Below are 24563 nucleotides of genomic sequence, written 5' to 3' on the forward strand. Positions count from 1 at the left end.
AAGTGAGTCTGTGTGTAATCCTCCCCCCCCCCCGTGTGCCTGCAGGAGGCCTCCGATTCATCCAGCCTCCCCCTGCAAGAGAGAAGCTCCACGGGGGAGTTCCTGCTAGAGCTGCTCGCAAGGAGAACCAAGGTAAGAGGAGCCATCGCTCACCTTTGACCTTTAACCCCCTGCGCTGCTAGAGGGGCCCGCAACGCACCTCTTAACCCTATTGAGCTGTCCCTTCTGGTACCACGGAGGTTAGAAGTTCATGTTCTGTAAAATGATATTATTATTATGTCTAGAAACTTTATATAATGGTGTTGAGTACCCCCTGCACGTGCGTGGCATTGAGCGAGAGTATCTATTCTGGTACCATTGCCCCGTGTTTATTTTTTGGGAAGGGGACCCGCTGTGTAACCTGGCCCCCTCGCACAGGTGGACACGCTGCTGGTATTCGGGCCGTGCCCGCCGGATGCAGAGTTCAAGTCGGCGCTGCAGCATTACCGCCGGGAGGTGAACGCAGGGTGTCTGTGTGTGAGTGTGCTGCCCGCGGGTTTCACGGGGTAAGTGTGGCCTCCAACACGCCCGCATCCCCTGGGGATCTCCCTCGTCCTCTCGCGCTCACTTGCTCTCTCCCTTTCTTTTTTTTTTTTCCCCCCCGGGATTTTTCTACAAGCTGTAATACGTCTAAATCGGGCGTGGCCAACTCCAGTCAATTGCCATCAACAGGTCAGGTTTTCATGATATCCCTGCTTCAGCACAGGTAGCTCAGTCGATGAGCCACCTGTGCCGAAGCAGGAAAATCCTGAAAACCTTACCTGTTGGTAGCCCTTGAGGATTGGAGTTGGCCGCCCCTGCGCTAAATATACGTCTGTATATTTTATTTATGTAATGCTAACAATGTATACAGCTCTTCAAGGAATGGACATTATAATGCAGGGACTTCTAACACCATGAGTGCCTCAAACACAAAATGCACACGGTAGGGAAAGAAATACCTGCTCCGGAGAGCTTACAATCTAAGTGTTATGTTGGGAGACTCGCAGAGAGGGTACAATTGGATCCACGGGGGTGGGTACGAGCAGCCGTGAACATGTGGAGTACCTGTAGTTGTTATTGAAATGCTTCATTCAGATCGGACTTTAAACTGGTGAGATACGGTGCTTGGAGTTTACTGAAGGCCGGAGACTTCGGGAGGCAGCAGGCTGTGAGTGGTAAAAGGTTTTCGGTGTGAGAGTTCAGTGAACCAACATGAGCGGCCTTCATGGAGTTGTAGACGAGCGTTCATGATCTCACATGTCTGTCTTCTTCGACATCCCCAAGGCCCCCCGCCTCTTTCTCCCATGTTGCTGACCCCGTGCATCTCTTGCAGTAATGATGGTGACGGTCCCGTGCACTGTAATGACGTAACGCTCTGTGGATTCACTGAACAAGTGCTGCGGTAAGCCGTCTGTCTCAGGGCTGCCTCTCTTGGGCCTCTCTCGACACCCTCTCTGGTCGGTTCCTGAAGGTTCTCTTTTTCTTAGGTATGTGTCGGAGCGAGGCACGGCCCGTCTCTTGGATCACGTGGGAAAGTGAACGAGAGGTTTGAGGTCCCTGAAGACCCAGAGAGCGTGAGAAGAAGCCATGTGACAATGAAAGATGGCTTCCCCCTCACTCCCAGACAGAGGTCAGTCCTGTGACATACTACCGAAGCTCAGGGCCCGGAGACACATGATGGGGAATGGTAGTGTTGGGTGATTGGCTACCCTTGGGTCACGTGACGTGTGGTTTGCTCCCCTTGGGTCACATGATGTGTGGTTGGCACCCCTTGGGTCACATGATGTGTGGTTGGCTCCCCTTGGGTCACATGATGTGTGGTTGGCTCCCCTTGGGTCACATGATGTGTGGTTGGCTCCCCTTGGGTCACATGATGTGTGGTTGGCTCCCCTTGGGTCACATGACGGGGGGTTGGCTCCCCTTGGGTCACATGACGTGTGGTTGGCTCCCCTTGGGTCACATGACGGGGGGTTGGCTCCCCTTGGGTCACATGACGTGTGGTTGTCACCCCTTGGGTCACATGACGGGTGGTTGGCTCCCCTTGGGTCACATGATGAGTGATTTGGGTTCATATGATGGCATTTAATGCCTGCAGGCCCATATTTGGTCAGAGCAGTATGTTGTGTCCCCTGATCTCTCTCTTTCTCCCATGCTTCTTGCAGGTGGCGCAGCATCCGTGTCTTCATTTCCTCCACGTTCCGTGACATGCACGCAGAGCGGGACCTGCTGATTGGCCGCGTGATGCCTGAGCTGCGTGCCCGGGCTGCGTGTCACTTCCTGTCACTGGAGGAAGTGGATCTGCGATGGGGGATCACAGAGGAAGAAGCTAAGGGAGACAGGTGAGAGGGAGAGACCGAGAGGGAGGAAATGGAGAGGGGGGGGGGGGGGGGGTGGGGGGGGGAGAGAAAGGAGAGCAAGACAGGTAACAGGCAGATTTGGGAGATGTTTAACAGAAGAGAGGGGAAGGCGGATAAAGAGAAACATAAGGAATGTCAGTGAATTTGAGAACCCAATGACCGCGGCCTGTGTCCTGCTCATGACTGTCTCATCTGACATTAGGCAGCTGTCTCTGTGCCTCTCAGAGGTGTCTCGGTGTCAAATCTTCATCGGGATCCTGGGAGAGAGATATGGACACATCCCTGGAACGTACTCTGTACCCCCTCCTACCTGAGTACAAATGGGTAAGCCCCCCCATCTTGCCGGCAGAAAACAGGGACCCTCGCCGTACTGTAGTCCTGTGCAGCTCTGTGTGCCCGCCTCACCCCGCTGTGTACGTGTGTAATTAGCTGGCATTGCATGTGTCTGGCAGATTGAGATGTATCCCCCAGGACGCTCCATCACCGAGCTGGAGGCCATGCAGTTCCTGCAGAGCTGTGATCCCGGAAACACCAACGGCTTCTTCTATCTCAGAGAGCCAGAGTTCCTACGGTATAAAGCTGGTCTATCATCTTACTCTCTCTCTACATATCTATATATATCTGCAAGTTATGTGTATGTGGGTGTCTATATATCATTGTCTGTGTACACACCAGTGTGTCCCCCTCTCTGTCCCTCTCTCTCTGTCCCCCTCTCTCTCCCCCCTCTCTCTCCCCCCCCTCTCTCTCTCCCCCCCCCTCTCTCTCTCTCTCTTCCCCCCCCTCTCTCTTCTCTTCCCCCCCCTCTCTCTCTCTTCCCCCCCTCTCTCTCTTCCCCCCCCTCTCTCTCTCTTCCCCCCCCTCTCTCTCTGTCCCCCTCTCTCTCTCTCTCTGTCCCTCTCTCTGTCCCTCTCTCTCTCTCTCTCTCTCTCTGTCCCTCTCTCTCTCTCTGTCCCTCTCTCTCTCTCTCTCTCTCTCTCTCTCTCCTCTGTGTCTCTTTCTCTCTCTCTCTGTGTCTCTCTCTCTCTGTGTCTCTCTCTCTGTCCCTCTCTCTCTGTGTCTCTCTCTCTGTCCCTCTCTCTCTCTGTCCCCCCTCTCTCTCTGTCCCTCTCTCTCTCTGTCCCTCTCTCTCTCTGTCCCTCTCTCTCTCTCTCTGTCCCTCTCTCTCTCTCTCTGTCCCTCTCTCTCTGTCCCTCTCTCTCTCTCTCTGTCCCTCTCTCTCTGTTCCTCTCTCTCTCTCTCTGTCCCTCCCTCTCTCTCTGTCCCTCTCTCTCTGTCCCTCTCTCTCTCTCTCTCTGTCCCTCTCTCTCTCTGTGTCTCTCTCTCTCTCTGTGTCTCTCTCTCTGTCACTCCTCTGGTCTCCTCTCTCAGCTGTGATACTCAGTAACGCCTCTTGTCCCTCAGCTCTGTGCCCAGTAATTGGCTCTCGGACTTTGCATCTGAATCCCGTGACGCGGAGATCCGAGTGGCTGACCTTAAGAGCAGACTAACCCCAGCACCCAGCTGCCAGGAGCTACAGGTAAGTGGCCCAGACTGAGGCTAAGTAAGTGTAGAAGGAAGGAGGGATCGCTCAGTGCTGATCTCACAGGCTGTGTTTCACAGGTACAGCTGTCAGTGGGGCGGTGAGCTTCACGGGAAGCCGCTCGTGACAGGACTCGAGGACTTTGGGGCTCGAGTTTTGGAAGATATTTGGCAGGTCATAGAGAGAGACTTTATTAAGGTGGGTACCACGAACATAACTTCCTCGTCTTGTCCCATCTCACGTTCTGCCCCTCTTCATTCACCCGCTTTCCTGTAGAACCTAGAACCTATTCACCCTTAATTAATTGTGACTTTCTCATTATTAAAGGCTATCTTATGCGGCTTCTTGAGCCGTAAATGCACAGCTATCTCCAATTGTGCTGGATCGTGCACAGCTATCTTTATGTGCCTTCTATCTCTTGTGTTTAGAAGGGGCCAGGGGCGTCCATGACGATGAAGAACAGCTGGCACAGGAGGATTCCAGGAGTGGCAGGAGCGCCAGTCATGTGCCAGGCACAAGCTGGTCTCGAGCACATGTGCCCAGATCCTGGAGAGAACGCGGGGAACCCCAGGAAAGGGGCGAGTGTTCCTGGTGTGTGGCGAGCCCAGCCAGGGGAAGACAGTCTTCATGGTAGGTTTGTGTGCGTGTTAGGACACGGTTGGGCCGACCTCAGCACTGCAGTGCGGGGCAGGTTAGGTTGGTTGGGTGGCATTGGGATGAGTTTGGGGAGGTTTTAAAAGACCTGCAATGACCAACATAATACTGGGCAGAGTAAGAATTGCGAAGCTTTATCTTGAGTGGGGTTGGGTAGAGTGTGAGTGATGCTGTAAGGTGTAGGATAAAGTAGGAATTCATTTTGGTGTAATACAGAAATGTGTTGGGTAGCATCAGGTTGGTGTGCTAGGAATTGGGTGTATATTGGGGTCGGTTGAAGAATTATATACCTCAGTAATGGGACAAAAACAGGACTGCGTGGTGAAAGCTGGTGTGTACAAATGGGTTGAGTGTAGCAGAGTTAAGGGGAAGTATATTTAGAGTTAAATCCAGTTCTGTCCAAGGATGGTAGAGCAGAATCCCGGGATATGCTGGTTTGGCTGAATGAAGGTGTTTTCATGCTTTGTACTTGAACTGTTCCTGCAGGCTGCTCTCGTGAAGGAGCTGAACCTGGCAGCCGCCTCCTCTGTCATCTATCATTTCTGTGGTGCTACCCCGGGGGCGCAGGAAGCAGAGAACATGTTAACACGTGTGTGCAAACACCTGAGTCTGCGTCTGCAAAGCGAGACCAGCGACTTGACCTCATACAGGTTAGCGGCTCTGAAGATCAAAGTCTCTTTGTCTTCCAGTCTGTCTCATGGTATCTTTCTTTCCTTCCCTCTCTCCATCTTTCTCTTCGTGTCCCCCCCCTCTCTGTTTCTCCCCCCTCTTCCCCTCTGTCTGTCTCCGTCTCTGTCTGTCTGTCTCCGTCTCTGTCTGTCTCCGTCTCTCTGTCTGTCTCTGTCTGTCTCTGTCTGTCTCTCTGTCTGTCTCTGTCTGTCTCCGTCTCTCTGTCTCCGTCTCTCTGTCTCCGTCTCTCTGTCTCCGTCTCTCGGTCTTCGTCTCTCGGTCTCCGTCTCTCGGTCTCCGTCTCTCGGTCTCCGGTCCTCTCGGTCTCCGTCTCTCGGTCTCCGTCTCTCGGTCTCCGTCTCTCGGTCTCCGTCTCTCGGTCTCCGTCTCTCTGTCTCCGTCTCTCTGTCTCCGTCTCTCTGTCTCCGTCTCTCTGTCTCCGTCTCTCTGTCTCCGTCTCTCTGTCTCCGTCTCTCTGTCTCCGTCTCTCTGTCTCCGTCTCTCTGTCTCCGTCTCTCTGTCTCCGTCTCTCTGTCTCCGTCTCTCTGTCTCTGTCTCCGTCTCTCTGTCTCCGTCTCTCTGTCTCCGTCTCTCTGTCTCCGTCTCTCTGTCTGCGTCTCTCTGTCTCTGTCTCCCTCTGTCTCTGTCTCTCTGTCTCTGTCTCCCCCTGTCTCTCTCTGTCTCTGTCTCTGTCTCCGTCTCTCTGTCTCCCTCTGTCTCTGTCTCCGTCTCTCTGTCTCCGTCTCTCTGTCTCCGTCTCTCTGTCTCCGTCTCTCTGTCTCTCTGTCTCCGTCTCTCTGTCTCTTTCTCTCTATCTCTCTGTCTCCGTCTCTCTGTCTCTTTCTCTCTGTCTCTTTCTCTCTGTCTCTTTCTCTCTGTCTCTTTCTCTCTGTCTCTTTCTCTCTGTCTCTTTCTCTCTGTCTCCGTCTCTCTGTCTCCGTCTCTCTGTCTCCATCTCTCCGTCTATTCTCCATGCTATTTCCTCCTCCATTACACCCCCCTCTCTCTGCAGGGTTCTTCTTGCTGAGTTTCAGTCTCTGCTCCTGTTAACCTCTCGTTCTCTGAGACGGAGCGACACGTTGACGCTGCTGATAGATGGAGCCGACCTCTTGTGTGGCCACGCGGGGAAACTCACTTCTGACTGGCTGCCTGAGCACCTCCCACAGGTACCTGACACACCGGCGCTGCTCAATCACAGCTGTTTCCTTGTCCAGGCAGAGGCAGGGGAGAGAGGTGCTGGAGGGGTACAGGGGACGAAGAGAGTTGGAGCAGGAGGGTACTGGGAGGCAGAGACTCTTCTCGCCAAATCTTCCATTCTGAGCCAAAGGTCCCATCTGCATTAAATGCAGCAAGGGATGGGGGTGCTTTAAGACACATGGGCCCATTTTTTACTAAGCCGTGCTACTCCATAAGACGCCTTCCGGCACTGCTTAGTAAATATGGCTCCCTAAGTGAATGGGCTGCAAGATGTAGCATCGCTTCGTTAACATGGGCCAAGATCTTGGATATACAATGCAGTTTTGTGTGTTCATTGACCTTTACAAGGTGACAGATGGAAGACAGGGCACACAGATTTGAAGTATAAACCAATTAATTTATTGAGCTAAACACAACGTTTCGACCGCAATGGTCACAAGTGCAAGTGTTTCGCTCAATAAATGAATTGGTTATACTTCAAATCCGTATGCCCTGTCCGCCAGCTGTCACTACGTATTCTAGGATTGGATGCAGCCTATCGTTCATTGACGGGAGCACCGGTAATTGCATCATTTGTTTTTTATGCCATTTTTTGGTGTGCAGCACTTATCCATATTCGTATTGGTTCATTGATATTTACAAAACGCCACAAAAAAGGCGCTACCAATAGTGATCATAAAATCAGTGCAATGTATAATAAACCACGAGAATATGACTCCGATTATAGATACAGCCTGTACCTAACGGTCTTTCTAAACCGTGTTGTGGATAGGGCAAAAGAAGGGTGCAAACTAGTAGGAGAAATAAATGTGCCCAATTAAAAAGGGAGCCCCACATGTGTTACAAATCAATAACGTTGGAGGATGTTCCCCACAAACCAGTTTTATACACCTTATTTGCTACAGTTGAAAATCCGCAAACAATTGCTAATGGTGTCCTTGGGGTAGGTTTCCTCACAGAAAGACGGATAACATCCAAATAGTATAATACTGACAAAACAGGGACAGGAAATGCACTCGCACTTTCCCGATTTTTAGTGAGAGCAGCAAGTGTTTGGGGAACGCTCTCACCCTCTCGCATACGTCCCGGTCACGTCCCAGCTCCAACCTGCACGTGCACTGCCGCTCACCTCCCGCTTCGAAATTGGGGGAAGCAGAAGGACCTCAGGAAGGCTGGTGATTGGTTGGTGACGCTGTTCCTACGGTAGAGTCGTCCGAGTGACACTTCCCAACGCGTTTCGTCGTACTTCACAACCCCTGAGGAAACCTACCCCAAGGACACCATCAGGAATCGTTTGCAGTTTTTCAACTGTAGCAAATACAGTGTATAAAATTTGGTTTGTGGGGAACATCCTCCAACAATATTGATTTGTAATACTTGTGGTGGCCACTTTTCAATTGAGTATATTTATTTATCCTACTAGTTTGTGCCGGTACCCTTCTTTTGCACTATTGATACTTACGCCGGATAGTTAATGAGCCTGTAGCAATCTGAGAGCCTGTGTGTGTACTGTGTACATTAGTGTCTCTCCTAGGCGTGTACTGCTTCCGCACACGTGTTACACTGAGTCTCCGTGCATCTCCGTCAAAGTGTGCTCTTTAAACCCCCAGCGAGTGAACCTGGTTCTGAGTGTGACCGAGGGGCTCCTCTCTCTGCTGCTCCCTGCGCAGACGTAAGGACGCAGTGCTCGTCCCCCTGGGGGGACTCGAACCGTCGGACCGGGCGGAGCTAGTGAGGCAGCGGCTGGCCATTCACGGGAAGAAGCTGGACGAGACTGCCTTCAATAACCAGGTGTGGCGCGTGTGCTGTGCGTGTTTGTCAGGGCTCGCCGCACACATGTACCTACCGTCTCTCTTACACCTCCCCTGCCCCTCTCCAGATGCGTCTTCTGCTGATTAAGAAAGGCTGCCGGGACCCCCTTGTACCTGACGCTGGTGTGTGCGAGGAACTGCGTGCGAATGCCGTATATGAGAAGGGTCAGGGTGTCTTTCATATCTTAGGCACAGGACGTACGGACACTTGTACAGAGTCAGGGAGGGAGGCACCTTTCATGTCAGAACTTTAAATACAGTGCTGGACACTCTGATCCAAATCTTGTTCCTCGCTTTCGCAGGAGTTTGCGAGCCACTCAAAATGTGCCTTTTTATCTTCTGTGAAAGAGAAAGTAGCTATTGAGTTGGAGAGATACCGGGGAACACACTTGAGATACCTAAGGGAAAAAGATAATTTGAATATGCAAATACTCTCCCCGCTCTCTCTCCCCCCCTCTCTCTCTCCCCCCCCTCTCTCTCCTCCCCCCCCCTCTCTCTCTCCTCCCCCCCCCTCTCTCTCCTCCCCCCCTCTCTCCTCCCCCCCCCTCTCTCTCCTCCCCCCCTCTCTCCTCCCCACCCCTCTCTCTCCTCCTCCCCCCCCTCCTCTCCTTTCCTCCCCCCCCTCCTCTCCTCCCCCTCTCCCCCCCTCTCTCTCCTTCCCCCCCCCTCTCTCCTTCCCCTCTTCTCTCTTTCCCCCCTTCTCTCTCTCCTTCCCCCCTTCTCTTTCTCCTCTCCCCCTCTCTCTCTCCTCTCCCCCTCTCTCTCCCCCCCTCTCTTTATGCCCCCCCTCCCTCTCCCTCACAATGTTTGATCATTTTCTAGCAATGCAAATTTTGAGAAATGTATGGATAAAATTTGTGTTAAATGTCACGAGCCACTTTAGGACACATTAACACATCTCCAGTCGGAAGGCCCACTTTCTCTGGGCTACTATGTCACTATTTGAGGGCAGGGATGGACTTGGTTACACCCCATTCCCGTCTGCTAACTTCCACTTTGTCACAGGCTCTGGTGGGTTGATGACAGACGGGAACAGTCCCTCTTCAGTCCTAACCTCTCTCTCCCCCCTCTTCTCCTTCATGTTTCTGCAGCTTTCCGATGATATACAGCAGTTACCCGCCACCCTCCCGCCCCTCATACAGCGCATGCTCGGGAGCCTGGAGCAGGAACACGGAGTGACCATGGTGACCATGACGCTGACCCGCCCATCTGCGTCTCACAGAAAGGTCAAATCGGCCAACTATCTTTGCAGCGTCCCTGAACCATCATCTTGTCTTTCATTAGTTTGGGTACCTGGCAGCAAATGGGGGGATGATTAAATCTCTGGTGATCTTGTTTGCAGGGCTGAGGGAGAGAGATCTGCTCAGGATCCTGAGTCTGCTGCAGCGTGTGAGCTGTGTGTACTCCGCAGGGTGGGATCAGCTGCTCACCGCGGCTGCTCACACAGGGAGCCTTCCCATGGCCACGTTCTCTCTGCTCCTCAGGGGACTGAGAAGGTGAGAAGCTCCCTCTGAGGGTGACCTCTAACATCACTGTGGAAAGAAGGATGAGCCACAGGTCACTTTTTGTGTCTGTCACACGGTAGCCTGGGCTTTCTTCTCCCTCCCTGTCCCTTACTAACTGCTGTGTCCATTTTTGCAGTGTTCTCGGTCTGTGGACCCCTACTTTGACCTCTGACCCCAGGCTCCACCTCCCAAGCGGTCTCCTTAGAGATGCTGTGGACAAGCGATATTTTGGCAGGCCGGAGGTGCCTATAGCAGCTCATCGTCTGATGGCTGGTGAGGAGCAGTCTCTGTGCGTCTCTGACATTGAGATTCTCGGGGCCAGTTTTTATGGACGTCCCCACTGGGCCTCTGACTCTCTCTCACATGTTTTGCAGCTCATTTCTGGACAGTAACAGTTCCAGAAGACCCGGACTCTGTGCCTGTGCTGGACTCTGAGTCTCTGAGTGAGCTCTCTCACCACCTGGTGAGTTCTGCCGGCACTTTGTGTTGTGTGGGTTATTGGGTTAGGTAGGGCAGGGGTGGCCAACTCCAGTCCTCAAGGGCCACCAGCTGGGTTAGGGTTTCACTACTCATTCGTTGTTGTAATAATGCTGGTTTGGGATTTTACTTCAGTAATTACATTTGAAGTCCCCTTTGTTGCTGAAGAGCGGGGCCAGACTAATCAGGAGGCGGGTTAGGTGCCTGCCTTTGGCCACGAGGAGGACTGAGGGTCACAGAGGAGCCTCGCTACATGCCTAAACCACCCCTGCACTGATCTGTAAGATGAGACCCAAGCTCTCCGTGACCCTCCAGCAGCTCTCCCTCTCCAATTCAGCTGGGGGTCACAGACGGGTCCTGTGTGATTCCAGATCAGAGCGACAGAACTCTGTGGCCTGACAGGACACGGGAGGGAGTGTGTGTGTGTGTCTGTGTATGCCTGCATTGTGTAGGGATGTGTGTCTCTGTGTGTATAAGCCTATGTATCTGTATCTGTATATGCTTATGTATCTATCTGTGTGTGTGTATACGCCTATGTATCTGCGTGTGTGGTGTAATGCCTAGGGACAAAAATACCTTTTTCATCCGGCTCTGCGCAGGGGTTTCTGTTCTGAGTATCACGGTGGACTGACCATGTGTTGCACTGGTGTTGACCTAATAGATTGTCACGGTGATGACGTACTGATACGTTCGTGTTGATTCTGTGAGGTCACGTTGATGACGTAATTTGTTGCAGCTGCGTGTCAATGTTGTGATGATAACGTGGCATTGTGCTGACCTGGTGTATTCTCGGCACACTGTCATGCTAATGTTGATATGCCTGTGCACGTGCTTTGTCCTGTTGAAACTGTTGTGGTAATGTTGTTTTTAATGACGCATTTTGTTACTTCTCAGTTGTGCAGTGAGCAGTTACACCGCCTGGGCAAGCTCCTCGCACACCTTCCCTTCCTGCGCGCACACGCAGCCCTGGGCCTCTTACCGCACCTGTGCCAGATTTACAGCCGCCATTGTGAGTACAAGACCATAAACCCAACACGTCAACTTTCCAGTAACACCCCTCCAGATGTAACGCCAACGGAAACCCCCATAGGTGTTAAACCACATGGGATTTCAACATTTCTCCCTCTGTACCTTTTTGAGGGCCCTATACAACATGTATGAGGACCTGCTACTGATTTCACAGGCCTGAGGTTGGGGCAGACACCCCAGAGTTAATTAGAGCAGCAATCCGCACGGGGCGGCTCTGAATGGTGTGCTTTCTCTTATATAGCCAGTGACGGATTTCCCATCTTGCCCTAGCCAAGGATGTCAAAATTTTGGTGCGGCACACAGAGACCCCGCTCTCTTCCCCACTGATTGCTGGGGGAGAGCGTGGGGCCTCTGTAAATGTCTTTTTACCTTCTCCTTCGTGTCGCTCTCCTCCTTCTGCAGGATAGCGGCGTCAAATGACGCTGCGACGTCACATGGTGTTGCGTTGCCATGATAACGTGACGTTGCATGGCATCGCGTTGTCCTGGAAACGTTTTGTGACGTTGCGGCGTCATTTGACGCCACAACGCTGCAGGAGGAGAAGGGCGGCACAGCAGGTGGATGCGGCCTAGGTTAAGTGCCTATAGGCGGCAACGTTTTAAATCCGCCACTGTATATAGTGCTGACAGTGTACACAGCGCTGCAAGTAGAATTTTGCTGGCACAAGGAGTCTCTGCCCCGTAGAACTTACAATCTAATTTTGGTCTCGGGATAAAATAAAATGGCTGCCAGTGAAGCACAGAAGCCAAACGAAAGAAAAACAGGGAGTCATGAGTGGGAAACGGGTTGGATTGCAATGGCAGGCTTTATCAGGGGTTCAATTCCAGCCTGGGCCAGTTACACTCGGCATGATTTTTAGGGGGGGGGGGGTTAATATTTCCTTTTCCAGCTGCCGTCCTGTCTGAGGAGGAGAAGAGTCTCCCCGACCCCTCAGCCTGTCCACTGGTCCGCGATACCCCAGGCACCTGACCCATCGGCCTTCCGGGAGTTTATCCACCGCTCCCTCCCCGTCCTCTCCCAGAATCCTTCACTTTTCTACCAGCAGGCTCTGAATGAGCCCGACGGGTCCCCAGTATGCACCCAAGCCCAGGAGATTGTGGGTAACGGGAAGGGAACTGGAGCCATGCGGACAATAGTATGGAACAACAAACCAGCAACGGCGAGCGCCTCCTCTAGGTCAGTGATCAGTCTGCGGCTGGGGCTCAGGGTAAAGGGGATGTTCCATTTTCATTGCAAATATGTACAGTGTACATACAGTGTGTAGGTATGTACAATACACATGGTGTATTTGCAGTATACATGCAGTGTATAGCTATGCACGGTGTATGTACCGTATACATAGTGTTTAGGTATGCACAGAATACGGAGTGTATTTGCAGTATATAGATATTTACAGTATGTACAGTATATATACAGTGTATAGGGTTGAAGGATAAACATGGTGGTAATGAATTGGTTTGAATCCCACTGCCAGCTCCCCATGGGACCTCGAATGTCGCTATATCTTTAGATCGTTAGCTCTTCAAGGCAGAGACTCATACTGCTAAATTCAGTTCGCAACGCTGCATGACAAAAGCGTACTATATATTATTATTTAGCACTGACTGTGGGGGGGAGGGCTGCCCATGGTAGAGATGTGGGGGGGAGGGCTGCCCATGGTAGAGATGTGGGGGGGAGGGCTGCCCATGGTAGAGATGTGGGGGGGAGGGCTGCCCATGGTAGAGATGTGGGGGGAGGGCTGCCCATGGTAGAGATGTGGGGGGGAGGGCTGCCCATGGTAGAGATGTGGGGGGGAGGGCTGCCCATGGTAGAGATGTGGGGGGGGAGGGCTGCCCATGGTAGAGATGTGGGGGGGAGGGCTGCCCATGGTAGAGATGTGGTGGGGGGGAGGGCTGCCCATGGTAGAGATGTGGGCGGGAGGGCTGCCCATGGTAGAGATGTGGGGGGGGAGGGCTGCCCATGGTAGAGATGTGGGGGGGAGGGCTGCCCATGGTAGAGATGTGGGGGGGGAGGGCTGCCCATGGTAGAGATGTGGGGGAGGGGCTGCCCATGGTAGAGATGTGGGGGGGAGGGCTGCCCATGGTAGAGATGTGGGGGGGGAGGGCTGCCCATGGTAGAGATGTGGGGGGGAGGGCTGCCCATGGTAGAGATGTGGGGGGGAGGGCTGCCCATGGTAGAGATGTGGGGGGGAGGGCTGCCCATGGTAGAGATGTGGGAGGGGGAGGGCTGCCCATGGTAGAGATGTGGGGGGGAGGGCTGCCCATGGTAGAGATGTGGGGGGGAGGGCTGCCCATGGTAGAGATGTGGGGGGGGGGAGGGCTGCCCAATGTAGAGATGTGGGGGGGAGGGCTCCCCATGGTAGAGATGTGGGGGGGGGGGCTCCCCATGGTAAAGATGTGGGGGGGTGGCTACCCATGGTAGAGATGTGGGGGGGGGGGGGCTGCCCATGGTAGAGATGTGGGGGGGGGCTGCCCATGGTAGAGATGTGGGGGGGAGGGCTGCCCATGGTAGAGATGTGGGGGGGGGCTGCCCATGGTAGAGATGTGGGGGGGAGGGCTGCCCATGGTAGAGATGTGGGGGGGGGAGGGCTGCCCACGGTAGAGATGTGGGGGGGGGGGGCTGCCCATGTTAGAGATGTGGGGGGGAGGGCTGCCCATGGTAGAGATGTGGGGGGGGGGCTGCCCATGGTAGAGATGTGGGGGGGGGGCTGCCCATGGTAGAGATGTGGGGGGGGGGCTGCCCATGGTAGAGATGTGGGGGGGAGGGCTCCCCATGGTAGAGATGTGGGGGGGGGCTGCCCATTGTAGAGATGTGGGGGGGAGGGCTCCCCATGGTAGAGATGTGGGGGGAGGGCTGCCCATGGTAGAGATGTGGGGGGGAGGGCTCCCCATGGTAGAGATGTGGGGGGGGGCTGCGCATGGTAGAGATGTGGGGGGGAGGGCTGCCCATGGTAGAGATGTGGGGGGGGAGGGCTGCCCATGGTAGAGATGTGGGGGGGGAGGGCTGCCCATGGTAGAGATGTGGGTGGGGGGGCTGCCCATGGTAGAGATGTGGGGGGGGAGGGCTGCCCATGGTAGAGATGTGGGGGGGAGGGCTCCCCATGGTAGAGATGTGGGGGGGGGGCTGCGCATGGTAGAGATGTGGGGGTGGAGGGCTGCCCATGGTAGAGATGTGGGGGGGAGGGCTGCCCATGGTAGAGATGTGGGGGGGGGCTGCCCGCCCATGGTAGAGATGTGGGGGGGAGGGCTGCCCACGGTAGAGATGTGGGGGGGGGGGGCTGCCCATGGTAGAGATGTGGGGGAAGGGCTGCCCATGGTAGAGAAGTGGGGGGGAGGGCTGCCCATGGTAGAGATGTGTGGGGGGGGCTGCCCATGGTAGAGATGTGGGGGGGGAGGGCTGCCCATGGTAGAGATGTGGGGGGGAGGGCTGCCCATGGTAGAGATGTGGGGGGGGGCTGCCCGCCCATGGTAGAGATGTGGGGGGAGCTGCCCATGGTAGAGATGTGGGGGGGAGAGCTGCCCGCCCATGGTAGAGATGTGGGGGGGGGGGCTGCCCATGGTAGAGATGTGGGTGGGGGGGCTGCCCATGGTAGAGATGTGGGGGGGGAGGGCTGCCCATGGTAGAGATGTGGGGGGGGAGGGCTGCCCATGGTAGAGATGTGGGGGGGAGGGCTGCCCATGGTAGAGATGTGGGGGGGAGGGCTGCCCATGGTAGAGATGTGGGGGGGGGGGGCTGCCCATGGTAGAGATGTGGGGGGGAGGGCTGCCCATGGTAGAGATGTGGGGGGGGGGGGGCTGCCCATGGTAGAGATGTGGGGGGGAGGGCTGCCCATGGTAGAGATGTGGGGGGAGGGCTGCCCATGGTAGAGATGTGGGGGGGAGGGCTGCCCATGGTAGAGATGTGGGGGGGAGGGCTGCCCAATGTAGAGATGTGGGGGGGAGGGCTCCCCATGGTAGAGATGTGGGGGGGAGGGCTCCCCATGGTAGAGATGTGTGGGGGGGGCTGCCCATGGTAGAGATGTGGGGGGGGGAGGGCTGCCCATGGTAGAGATGTGGGGGGGGAGGGCTGCCCATGGTAGAGCTGTGGGGGGGAGGCCTGCCCATGGTAGAGATGTGGGGGGGAGGGCTGCCCATGGTAGAGATGTGGGGGGAGGGCTGCCCATGGTAGAGATGTGGGGGGGAGGGCTGCCCATGGTAGAGATGTGGGGGGAGGGCTGCCCATGGTAGAGATGTGGGGGGGAGGGCTGCCCATGGTAGAGATGTGGGGGGGAGGGCTGCCCATGGTAGAGATGTGGGGGGGGGAGGGCTGCCCATGGTAGAGATGTGTGGGGGGGGCTGCCCATGGTAGAGATGTGGGGGGGAGGGCTGCCCATGGTAGAGATGTGGGGGGGAGGGCTCCCCATGGTAGAGATGTGTGGGGGGGGCTGCCCATGGTAGAGATGTGGGGGGGGGAGGGCTGCCCATGGTAGAGATGTGGGGGGGAGGGCTGCCCATGGTAGAGCTGTGGGGGGGAGGCCTGCCCATGGTAGAGATGTGGGGGGGGGAGGGCTGCCCATGGTAGAGATGTGGGGGGGGGAGGGCTGCCCATGGTAGAGATGTGGGGGGGGAGGGCTGCCCATGGTAGAGCTGTGGGGGGGAGGCCTGCCCATGGTAGAGATGTGGGGGGGAGGGCTGCCCATGGTAGAGATGTGGGGGGAGGGCTGCCCATGGTAGAGATGTGGGGGGGAGGGCTGCCCATGGTAGAGATGTGGGGGGAGGGCTGCCCATGGTAGAGATGTGGGGGGGAGGGCTGCCCATGGTAGAGATGTGGGGGGGAGGGCTGCCCATGGTAGAGATGTGGGGGGGAGGGCTGCCCATGGTAGAGATGTGGGGGGAGGGCTGCCCATGGTAGAGATGTGGGGGGGAGGGCTGCCCATGGTAGAGATGTGGGGGGAGGGCTGCCCATGGTAGAGATGTGGGGGGAGGGCTGCCCATGGTAGAGATGTGGGGGGGAGGGCTGCCCATGGTAGAGATGTGGGGGGGGCTGCCCATGGTAGAGATGTGGGGGGGGAGGGCTGCCCATGGTAGAGATGTGGGGGGGAGGGCTGCCCATGGTAGAGATGTGGCGGGGGGGCTGCCCATGGTGGAGATGTGGGGGGGGGGGGCTGCCCACCCATGGTAGAGATGTGGGGGGAGCTGCCCATGGTAGAGATGTGGGGGGGAGGGCTGCCTGCCCATGGTAGAGACGTGGGGGGGGGGGCTGCCCGCCCATGGTAGAGATGTGGGGGGGGGAGGGCTGCCCATGGTAGAGATGTGGGTGGGGGGGCTGCCCATGGTAGAGATGTGGGGGGGGAGGGCTGCCCATGGTAGAGATGTGGGGGGGGAGGGCTGCCCATGGTAGAGATGTGGGGGGGAGGGCTGCCCATGGTAGAGATGTGGGGGGGGGGCTGCCCATGGTAGAGATGTGGGGGGGGGGCTGCCCATGGTAGAGATGTGAGAGGGGGGCTGCCCATGGTAGAGATGTGGGGGGGAGGGCTGCCCATGGTAGAGATGTGGGGGGGGGGGCTGCCCATGGTAGAGATGTGGGGGGAGGGCTGCCCATGGTAGAGATGTGGGGGAGGGCTGCCCATGGTAGAGATGTGGTGGGGGGGAGGGCTGCCCATGGTAGAGATGTGGGGGGTGAGGGCTGCCCATGGTAGAGATGTGGGGGGGAGGGCTGCCCATGGTAGAGATGTGGGGGGTGAGGGCTGCCCATGGTAGAGATGTGGGGGGGAGGGTTGCCCATGGTAGAGATGTGGGGGAGGGGCTGCCCATGGTAGAGATGTGGGGGGGGGGCTGCCCATGGTAGAGATGTGGGGGGGGGGGCTGCCCATGGTAGAGATGTGGGGGGGAGGGCTGCCCATGGTAGAGATGTGGGGGGGAGGGCTGCCCATGGTAGAGATGTGGGGGGGGCTGCCCATGGTAGAGATGTGAGGGTTAGGGCTGCCCATGGTAGAGATGTGTGGGGAGGGCTGCCCATGGTAGAGATGTGGGGGGGAGGGCTGCCCATGGTAGAGATGTGGGGGGGGGAGGGCTGCCCATGGTAGAGATGTGGGTGGGGGGGCTGCCCATGGTAGAGATGTGGGGGGGGGGCTGCCCATGGTAGAGATGTGGGGGGGAGGGCTGCCCATGGTAGAGATTTGGGGGGGAGGGCTGCCCATGGTAGAGATGTGGGGGGGAGGGCTGCCCATGGTAGAGATGTGGGGGGAGGGCTGCCCATGGTAGAGATGTGGGGGGGGGGCTGCCCATGGTAGAGATGTGAGGGTTAGGGCTGCCCATGGTTGAGATGTGGGGGGGAGGGCTGCCCATGGTAGAGATGTGGGGGGGGGGGCTGCCCATGGTAGAGATGTGGGGGGGGAGGGCTGCCCATGGTAGAGATGTGGGTGGGGGGGCTGCCCATGGTAGAGATGTGGGGGGGGAGGGCTGCCCATGGTAGAGATTTGGGGGGGAGGGCTGCCCATGGTAGAGATGTGGGGGGAGGGCTGCCCATGGTAGAGATGTGGTGGGGGGGAGGGCTGTCCATGGTAGAGATGTGGGGGGTGAGGGCTGCCCATGGTAGAGATGTGGGGGGTGAGGGCTGCCCGTGGTAGAAATGTGGGGGGTGAGGGCTGCCCATGGTAGAGATGTGGGGGGGAGGGTTGCCCATGGTAGAGTTGTGGGGGGAGGGCTGCCCATGGTAGAGTTGTGGGGGAGGGGCTGCCCATGGTAGAGATGGGGGGGGAGGGCTGCCCATGGTAGAGATGTGGGGGGGGGCTGCCCATGGTAGAGATTTGGGGGGAGGGCTGCCCATGGTAGAGATGTGGGGGGGAGGGCTGCCCATGGTAGAGATGTGGGGGGGGAGGGCTGCCCATGGTAGAGATGTGGGTGGGGGGGCTGCCCATGGTAGAGATGTGGGGGGGGAGGGTTGCCCATGGTAGAGATGTGGGGGTTAGGGCTGCCCATGGTAGAGATGTGGGTGGGGGGGCAGCCCATGGTAGAGATGTGGGGGGGGAGGGCTCCCCATGGTTTAGATGTGGGGGGGAGGGCTGCCCATGGTAGAGATGTGTGGGGGGGGCTGCCCATGGTAGAGATGTGGGGGGGAGGGCTGCCCATGGTAGAGATGTGGGGGGGAGGGCTGCCCATGGTAGAGATGTGGGGGTGAGGGCTGCCCATGGTAGAGATGTGGTGGGGGGGAGGGCTGCCCATGGTAGAGATGTGGGGGGAGGGCTGCCCATGGTAGAGATGTGGGGGGTGAGGGCTGCCCATGGTAGAGATGTGGGGGGTGAGGGCTGCCCATGGTAGAGATGTGGGGTGTGAGGTCTGCCCATGGTAGAGATGTGGGGGGGGGGCTGCCCATGGTAGAGATGTGGGGGGGGGGGCTGCCCATGGTAGAGATGTGGGGGGGGGGGGGCTGCCCATGGTAGAGATGTGGGGGGGGGCTGCCCATGGTAGAGATGTGGGGGGGGGGGGCTGCCCATGGTAGAGATGTGGGGTGAGGGCTGCCCATGGTAGAGATGTGGGGGGGGGGCTGCCCATGGTAGAGATGTGGGGGGGGGCTGCCCATGGTAGAGATACAGACGTGGTACGTGACATTCTTCCGGGATAACACGTCTCTCAACATAACTCCGAATATCACGCAGCCCCCATAGGATTCTCCGACTTTTGCGTATGGGATCATATTCTCCTCTTACTCTCCCCCGGCTCTGGGTATAAGCAGCAAATCGTTGGAGTACCTGTCTGTCCCGGGATGTGTCAGTCTGTGCCCCGGGGGTCGGCTGGCAGCAGTGGGCACCAGCGATGGGTCCCTGCACCTCCTCAACACAGACAGCGGAGAGGTGAGTGAGCAAATATACCCGTGCCTCCCCTAGCCTTTTTAGCACTGAATGGGGCGTGCTTTTTGTTGTGGGTTCAATTCCAGCCTCGGCCAGTTACTCCAAGCATGGTCTTTACCGTGATTAGTAATGAATCTCAACGTTCTGCAGCCTCCCTCATTATTCCAATGAATGTCCTTACAACCCAAAGATCTACAGTGTCCGTTGTGGAACATATCGTTGCGGTACATGATCTAGCAGGGATCTTTTGTTGGGATGATGGAACGGTCCCTTTCCCCTCTCCCCCGGCACAGGAAGTGAGGACGCTGCACAGTGGCTGTGATGGAGTCTCCGCCTGCGCGTTTATCTCGGACCATTTGCTCTGCGTCACTTCGTACGACGGGATGCTGGAGATGTGGAACATCCCTGATGGCTGCCGGTAATGGGGGTCATACAACGGCATATGTATATGTGTCCTGTCATGCTTTTGTGTGTGTGTGTGTGTGTGTGTACATCCAGATGCACACACAGGGCAACCATCATGGAGGTAGGGCCAAGGCAACTGTCCCAAGCTGGGAACAGAAGGGGGCCTGACAGGAAGTTGGTTGTGACTTCCAGGATTGCTCGGGTCCCTTCCTCTGCCAGAGCCAACAGTAAATCCCAGAAACAAGGGCACCCCCACCTCAATAACTTATGGCCATGGGTTATATTTGTGTCCCAGGCCCCACACAGGCTGGTGGCGGCCCCATACAGGCTGGTGGCGGCCCCACACAGGCTGGTGGCTGGGCTGGGTGCATACGGAAGCATTTCTACATATGTGTTGTGACGTTTTGGCTCCTCTGGGGGCACATGATATATTGTATGTTTTTTCCCTTCTGTTTCCCAGCATGCACCGGTCTCGGGCTCACCGGCGGCAGGTCACCGGGTGCTGTGTTAGTGCTGATCGCAGGCAGCTCCTCACGTGCTCTCTGGACTCCCAGCTCAAAGTGAGTGTAACTCTCCCTCCTGCACTCTCCACTGCCTTTCCTGGCTCTTTCTCACCCTCTCCCATTCACTGGGTATCCCTCTTCTATTCTATCTTCCTGCTACACACACTCTCTGCCTCCGACTCCTTCCCTCTCCATGCCCACTCCTAGTCACTGTGTTTCTCTCTTCTCTCTCTTCTCAGCTCTGGGACACCAGCCGCGGTTCTGTCCTGGGTACCAACTCCTTCCCCAGCCCTCTGAACTGTGCAACATTCCACCCCAGAGGTCATGTGATTGCGGTGGGGTCCTGGGACGGGCGGATAACGGTGCTCAGATTGGACAACTGGAAGCGAAGTGCTGTGAGACGACTGTATACCCATCTCTCACACACACACACCCAACCACTCACACTCATTGTCACGCCCCCCACCACTCGCACCCATTGCCACACACCCTACCAATTACACTCCCGCCACCACTCACATTCACACTCTCCTCCCACCACTCACACTCACATTTACCCTACCATTCACGCTCACTGCCACACTATCCCTGACAGTGCTGCTCTCTCTCTCTCTCCTCTTCTCTTTCCTTTCCTTTCAGGTTCTCTGTGGAGGCTCGTCGGTCAGAGCAGTCTCTTTCTCGCCAGGGGGCAGTACAGTGGTCTCGGGGAGTCTCGATGGTTGGGTCACTCTCTGGGGGTGGGAAATGCAGGTTCAGCTCTCTCGCTTTAGAGCGCACAGCGGCTCTGCGCTGACCACCAGCTTTCTGTGGCACGGAGAAAATCTTCTAACCGGGGGAGAGGATGGCAAGGTGAGAGCGCGCTTAGAGGCAGTGGCAGAGCTCAGGAAGAGAGCGCGCTTAGAGGCAGTGGCAGAGCGCAGGCGCACGTAGAGCCAGAGTATAACTCTGCATTTTCTCCTCCCCCACAGGTGCAGATCTGGTCGGGGGGTCTGGGAAGGTTGAATAGGCGAGTATGTGCCGAGACCGCATGCTCCCCTGCGCTCTCTCTCGCCGTCTCGCCAAATGGACATCGTCTGGCTGTTGGGTATCACTCGGATCCTGTCTGTGTCTACAGCACGTCTACTGGTGAGGACTAGCCAGGCAGAGCAGGGGTGGGGTGACCGTTGGTTGACCTTACCACTGCTGCAGGATTCTGGGGTGTGTTGGGAGAGGTATCACCAGCAGAAAAGGGGGGAGCTGCTGATACCACATTACAGACCAGTGGCCAGACCTCTGCTAGATCCAGTGTTCAGTTCTCCAGAGAGAGAAGTGTTAGAGCTAGAAGTCCTGCTCTGAAGTGATGGGAAGTCGGGGGAAGTCCTTCACTGAAAGGGTGTTGGATCCATGGAACATCCTCCTAGCAGAAGTGGTGGCGGTTAATACAGCAAATGACTTAGGATACATACAAGGGGATCCTAACTATTAAGCTTGCAAATCAAATGGGGTCTTAACAGAAGGTAGGAAACTAGCTAAGTGTTGCTTATTCACTGTCTTTTCTCCCTCTCATGGTCATCTCTTTGTCCCTCTCATGGGTCATCGTTTTCCTTCCTCTCATGGGTTGTCTCTTCCCTCCCTCCCTCTCATGGGCCGTCTCCTCACTCCCTCCCTCTCATGGGCCGTCTCTTCACTCCCTCCCTCCCTCTCATGGGCCGTCTCTTCACGCCCTCCCTCTCATGGGTCGTCTCTTCCCTCCCTCCCTCTCATGGGCCGTCTCCTCACTCCCTCCCTCTCATGGGCCGTCTCTTCACTCCCTCTCATGGGCCGTCTCTTCACGCCCTCCCTCTCATGGGCCGTCTCTTCCCTCCCTCTCATGGGCCGTCTCTTCCCTCCCTCTCTCACAGGCGCTCTTGTGGCAGAATGTAACCTTGCAGATGTGGCTGTGATTAGTGTTGCTTGGCTCTCGGAAGAGGTTCTGGTCACTGGAAGCTCAGATAACTTGGTGCGGATCTGGGAAGTCTCTTCAGGCCAGACTCGCTGTCGGCTGTCTCTTAATGCACACCAGCGCTCCGTGCAGGCCTTGGCTGTCTCTTCCCAACTTCTGGCTTCAGCGTCTGGTGAGAACTCTCTGTGTCTGTCTCCTTCAGTGTCTCTGACACTCCCTGATACCAGAGACAGACAGAGGATGCTCCAGTTTCAGAGGATATTTGAGTCTGTATCGGGTTTCAGCAGATCTCTCACTCTCTCGTTTCTCACACTCTCTCTCTTGTTTCAGAGGATGTCTCGGTCTGTCTCTGGTCACTGTGTGAGCTGCTCTCGGCTGTCTCGCCTCCCTCCCCTGTCTCTGTTCTCCGAGGTCACACGGCTGCAGTCACATGCTGCTCCTTCAGTCTGGATGGGAGGCTGCTCGCTACAGGGGGGCAGGATCGGGTGAGAGAGAGGGGGGGGAGGAACCGAGTGGAAGGGGGAGAGGGGATAGACCGGGAGAGAGAAGAGGAGGGGAGGGGGAAGAGGGACAGAGAAGAGAGAGAGAGGGACCAAGTGAGAAGGGCTGGGTGAGGACGGTAGGAGAGGGACTGGGTGACAGAGGGGGGAAGAGATGAGTAAGAGAGGAACTGGGTGAGTGGGGGGAGGGGTAGGGAGGGAGAGACAGACAGAGGGACCATGAGAGAGAGGGTGGGGGATGGAGGAGGGGGACAGGTGGGGAGGAGCTGGGTAAGAGAAGGGATGGGAGAGAGAAGGAACTGGTGAGGAATGGGGGGGAAGAGCTGGGGGAGAGGGCAGGGAAGGAACGGGTGAGAGGTGGGGAGGCACTGAGTAAGAGAGGGAGGGGGGAGAGAGAAGGACTAGGTGAGGAGTGAGGGATGGGATGGGGGTTGAGGTGGGAGAAGAGAGCTGGGAAGGACTGGGTGAGAGAGGGGGTGGCGCGTTAGAAAGAGAGAGAATGGGGGGAGGGACTGGGTGAGACATGGCGGAGCCATTCCCCATTCACACAAACTGACACACTGTTCCAGACTTGGTAACACACAGTGACTTGTCATTTTCTGTGACCCCTCTCTCACTGTCTCTCAGTCTGTGCTGTGTTGGGATGTCTCCTCGAACCCTGCCACTCTCGCGCACTCGCTGCTGTCCTGCCACAGAGACTGGGTAACGGGCTGCGCCTGGACTGACGCTGCTCTGCTGGTGAGACACGGAAATACAGGGACCTCTTCTCTATGTGTCTTAAAGGGCATCTCTGCATGTCTCTGTGTAAACTGTCTCGCACAGAAAACCTGCAGATGTCTCACATGATACATGTCTCTGTCTATCTCACTGGATGTTACTCTGTCTGTATGTCACAGGTTGTCTCTATCTCTCACAGGATCTCGCACTCTATTTGTATAAATGACTGTCTCTCTCTCTCTGCAGGTCTCGTGCTCGGGAGACGGCTCTGTGTGTCTCTGGGACATTCAGCGAGAGGAGCGTCTCTTAGAGTTTGTAGGACATCAGGGTGCGGTCAGCAGCGCTCTCTGCATGGTATGCTCTGCGGTCTCTGACCTTCCCTTCTGTCTCTGTGACCCCTGCTGTACGATCCCGTGCTCGGTAATTCTCGGCAGCCTCAGCGTGACCGCCGTCTGTCTCTCTTTGCTGCTGACAGGGGGAGCGCGTGCTGACTGTCAGCAGGAGCGGTTGTCTGAAGGTTTGGAGTCTCGCAGGTCTCGAGATCGCCAGCATCACAGCCCACTCCGGCCCTTTAAATCAGTGTGCGGCGCACTGGGAACCAAGAGACAGCCGCGGTGAGACTTCTGGGTTAGCGTGTGTGATGTGAGAGACAGACTGATGTGGTGATGTTTATGAAAGTGTGTGTGTGACACTGTGTCACAGTGTGTGTGTCACAGTGTGTGTGTGTCACAGTGTGTGTGTGTCACAGTGTGTGTGTCACAGTGTGTGTGTGTCACAGTGTGTGTGTGCCACAGTGTGTGTGTGCCACTGTGTGTGTGTGTCACTGTGTGTTTGTGTCACTGTGTGTTTGCGCGTGAGAGACTGATAAATAAAGAGAGCAACGGAAAGGTGCAAGAATCACCATTGATCATTAATGGACATTCAATTGAATGTTCACGATTGATAACGATCACACATCAGTGGCCCGACCTCAGAGACAGCGATTCCTGCTGCCACGTTTCATACTACTATATGAGCGTGGGCTCCTGGAGTCCTGCCAATAATCTGCCAGACCGAGGGGCCGTGAGAGACTTGTGTTTAATAGCGTCCCTGACTGTCCTGTTGCAGGTGACGATGATCTCGTGGTATTCACAGCCGGCGCTGATGGGTCAGTGTTAAAGTGGAGCCCTCTGCAGGTGAGACACTTGCAGCGCAGGCTGGTGGGGGTCCTTGGGGTGCAGGGTATTTATAGCATGGCAGGGTCACTCAATCCCCCTCCCCCTCTTAGATGGATCAGGTGCAGACATTACTCGGACACGGAGCGGCGGTGACGTCGTCTGCAGCAGCAGATCCCGGGTGCGAGGTCCTTGTCACAGCTGCACAGGACGGCTCGGTTAACCTGTGGGGGGCGCCACACAGGGACGGTATGGATAGGGGGCATGGGGACACAGGGTGGGGGAAGGGATGTGCT

At 56.5% G+C, this 24563-nt stretch overlaps 1 protein-coding gene across 1 annotated transcript in view; it reads left to right on the plus strand.

Annotated features, from left to right (window-relative positions):
- The window catches only part of LOC142465060 (telomerase protein component 1-like), a 39807-nt gene that overhangs the window by 11192 nt on the left and 4052 nt on the right, over positions 1-24563 (plus strand). The window contains 39 exon segments of the mRNA XM_075568949.1: positions 46-132; positions 418-545; positions 1355-1423; positions 1509-1549; positions 1552-1651; positions 2184-2360; positions 2581-2683; positions 2685-2702; positions 2831-2949; positions 3780-3867; positions 3869-3894; positions 3978-4099; positions 4326-4367; positions 4370-4527; positions 5038-5201; positions 6233-6386; positions 8028-8057; positions 8059-8208; positions 8297-8401; positions 9320-9430; positions 9433-9454; positions 9571-9724; positions 9870-10006; positions 10108-10196; positions 11105-11258; positions 12157-12415; positions 18953-19070; positions 19361-19485; positions 19933-20032; positions 20215-20370; positions 20615-20824; positions 20944-21100; positions 21856-22068; positions 22227-22381; positions 23024-23134; positions 23360-23467; positions 23589-23727; positions 24221-24288; positions 24381-24516. Coding sequence (XP_075425064.1) covers positions 46-132; positions 418-545; positions 1355-1423; positions 1509-1549; positions 1552-1651; positions 2184-2360; positions 2581-2683; positions 2685-2702; positions 2831-2949; positions 3780-3867; positions 3869-3894; positions 3978-4099; positions 4326-4367; positions 4370-4527; positions 5038-5201; positions 6233-6386; positions 8028-8057; positions 8059-8208; positions 8297-8401; positions 9320-9430; positions 9433-9454; positions 9571-9724; positions 9870-10006; positions 10108-10196; positions 11105-11258; positions 12157-12415; positions 18953-19070; positions 19361-19485; positions 19933-20032; positions 20215-20370; positions 20615-20824; positions 20944-21100; positions 21856-22068; positions 22227-22381; positions 23024-23134; positions 23360-23467; positions 23589-23727; positions 24221-24288; positions 24381-24516 — 4603 coding nt within the window.

This window comes from Ascaphus truei, chromosome 13 (genome assembly GCF_040206685.1).
Source record: "Ascaphus truei isolate aAscTru1 chromosome 13, aAscTru1.hap1, whole genome shotgun sequence".
Taxonomy (NCBI): Eukaryota; Metazoa; Chordata; class Amphibia; order Anura; family Ascaphidae; genus Ascaphus; species Ascaphus truei.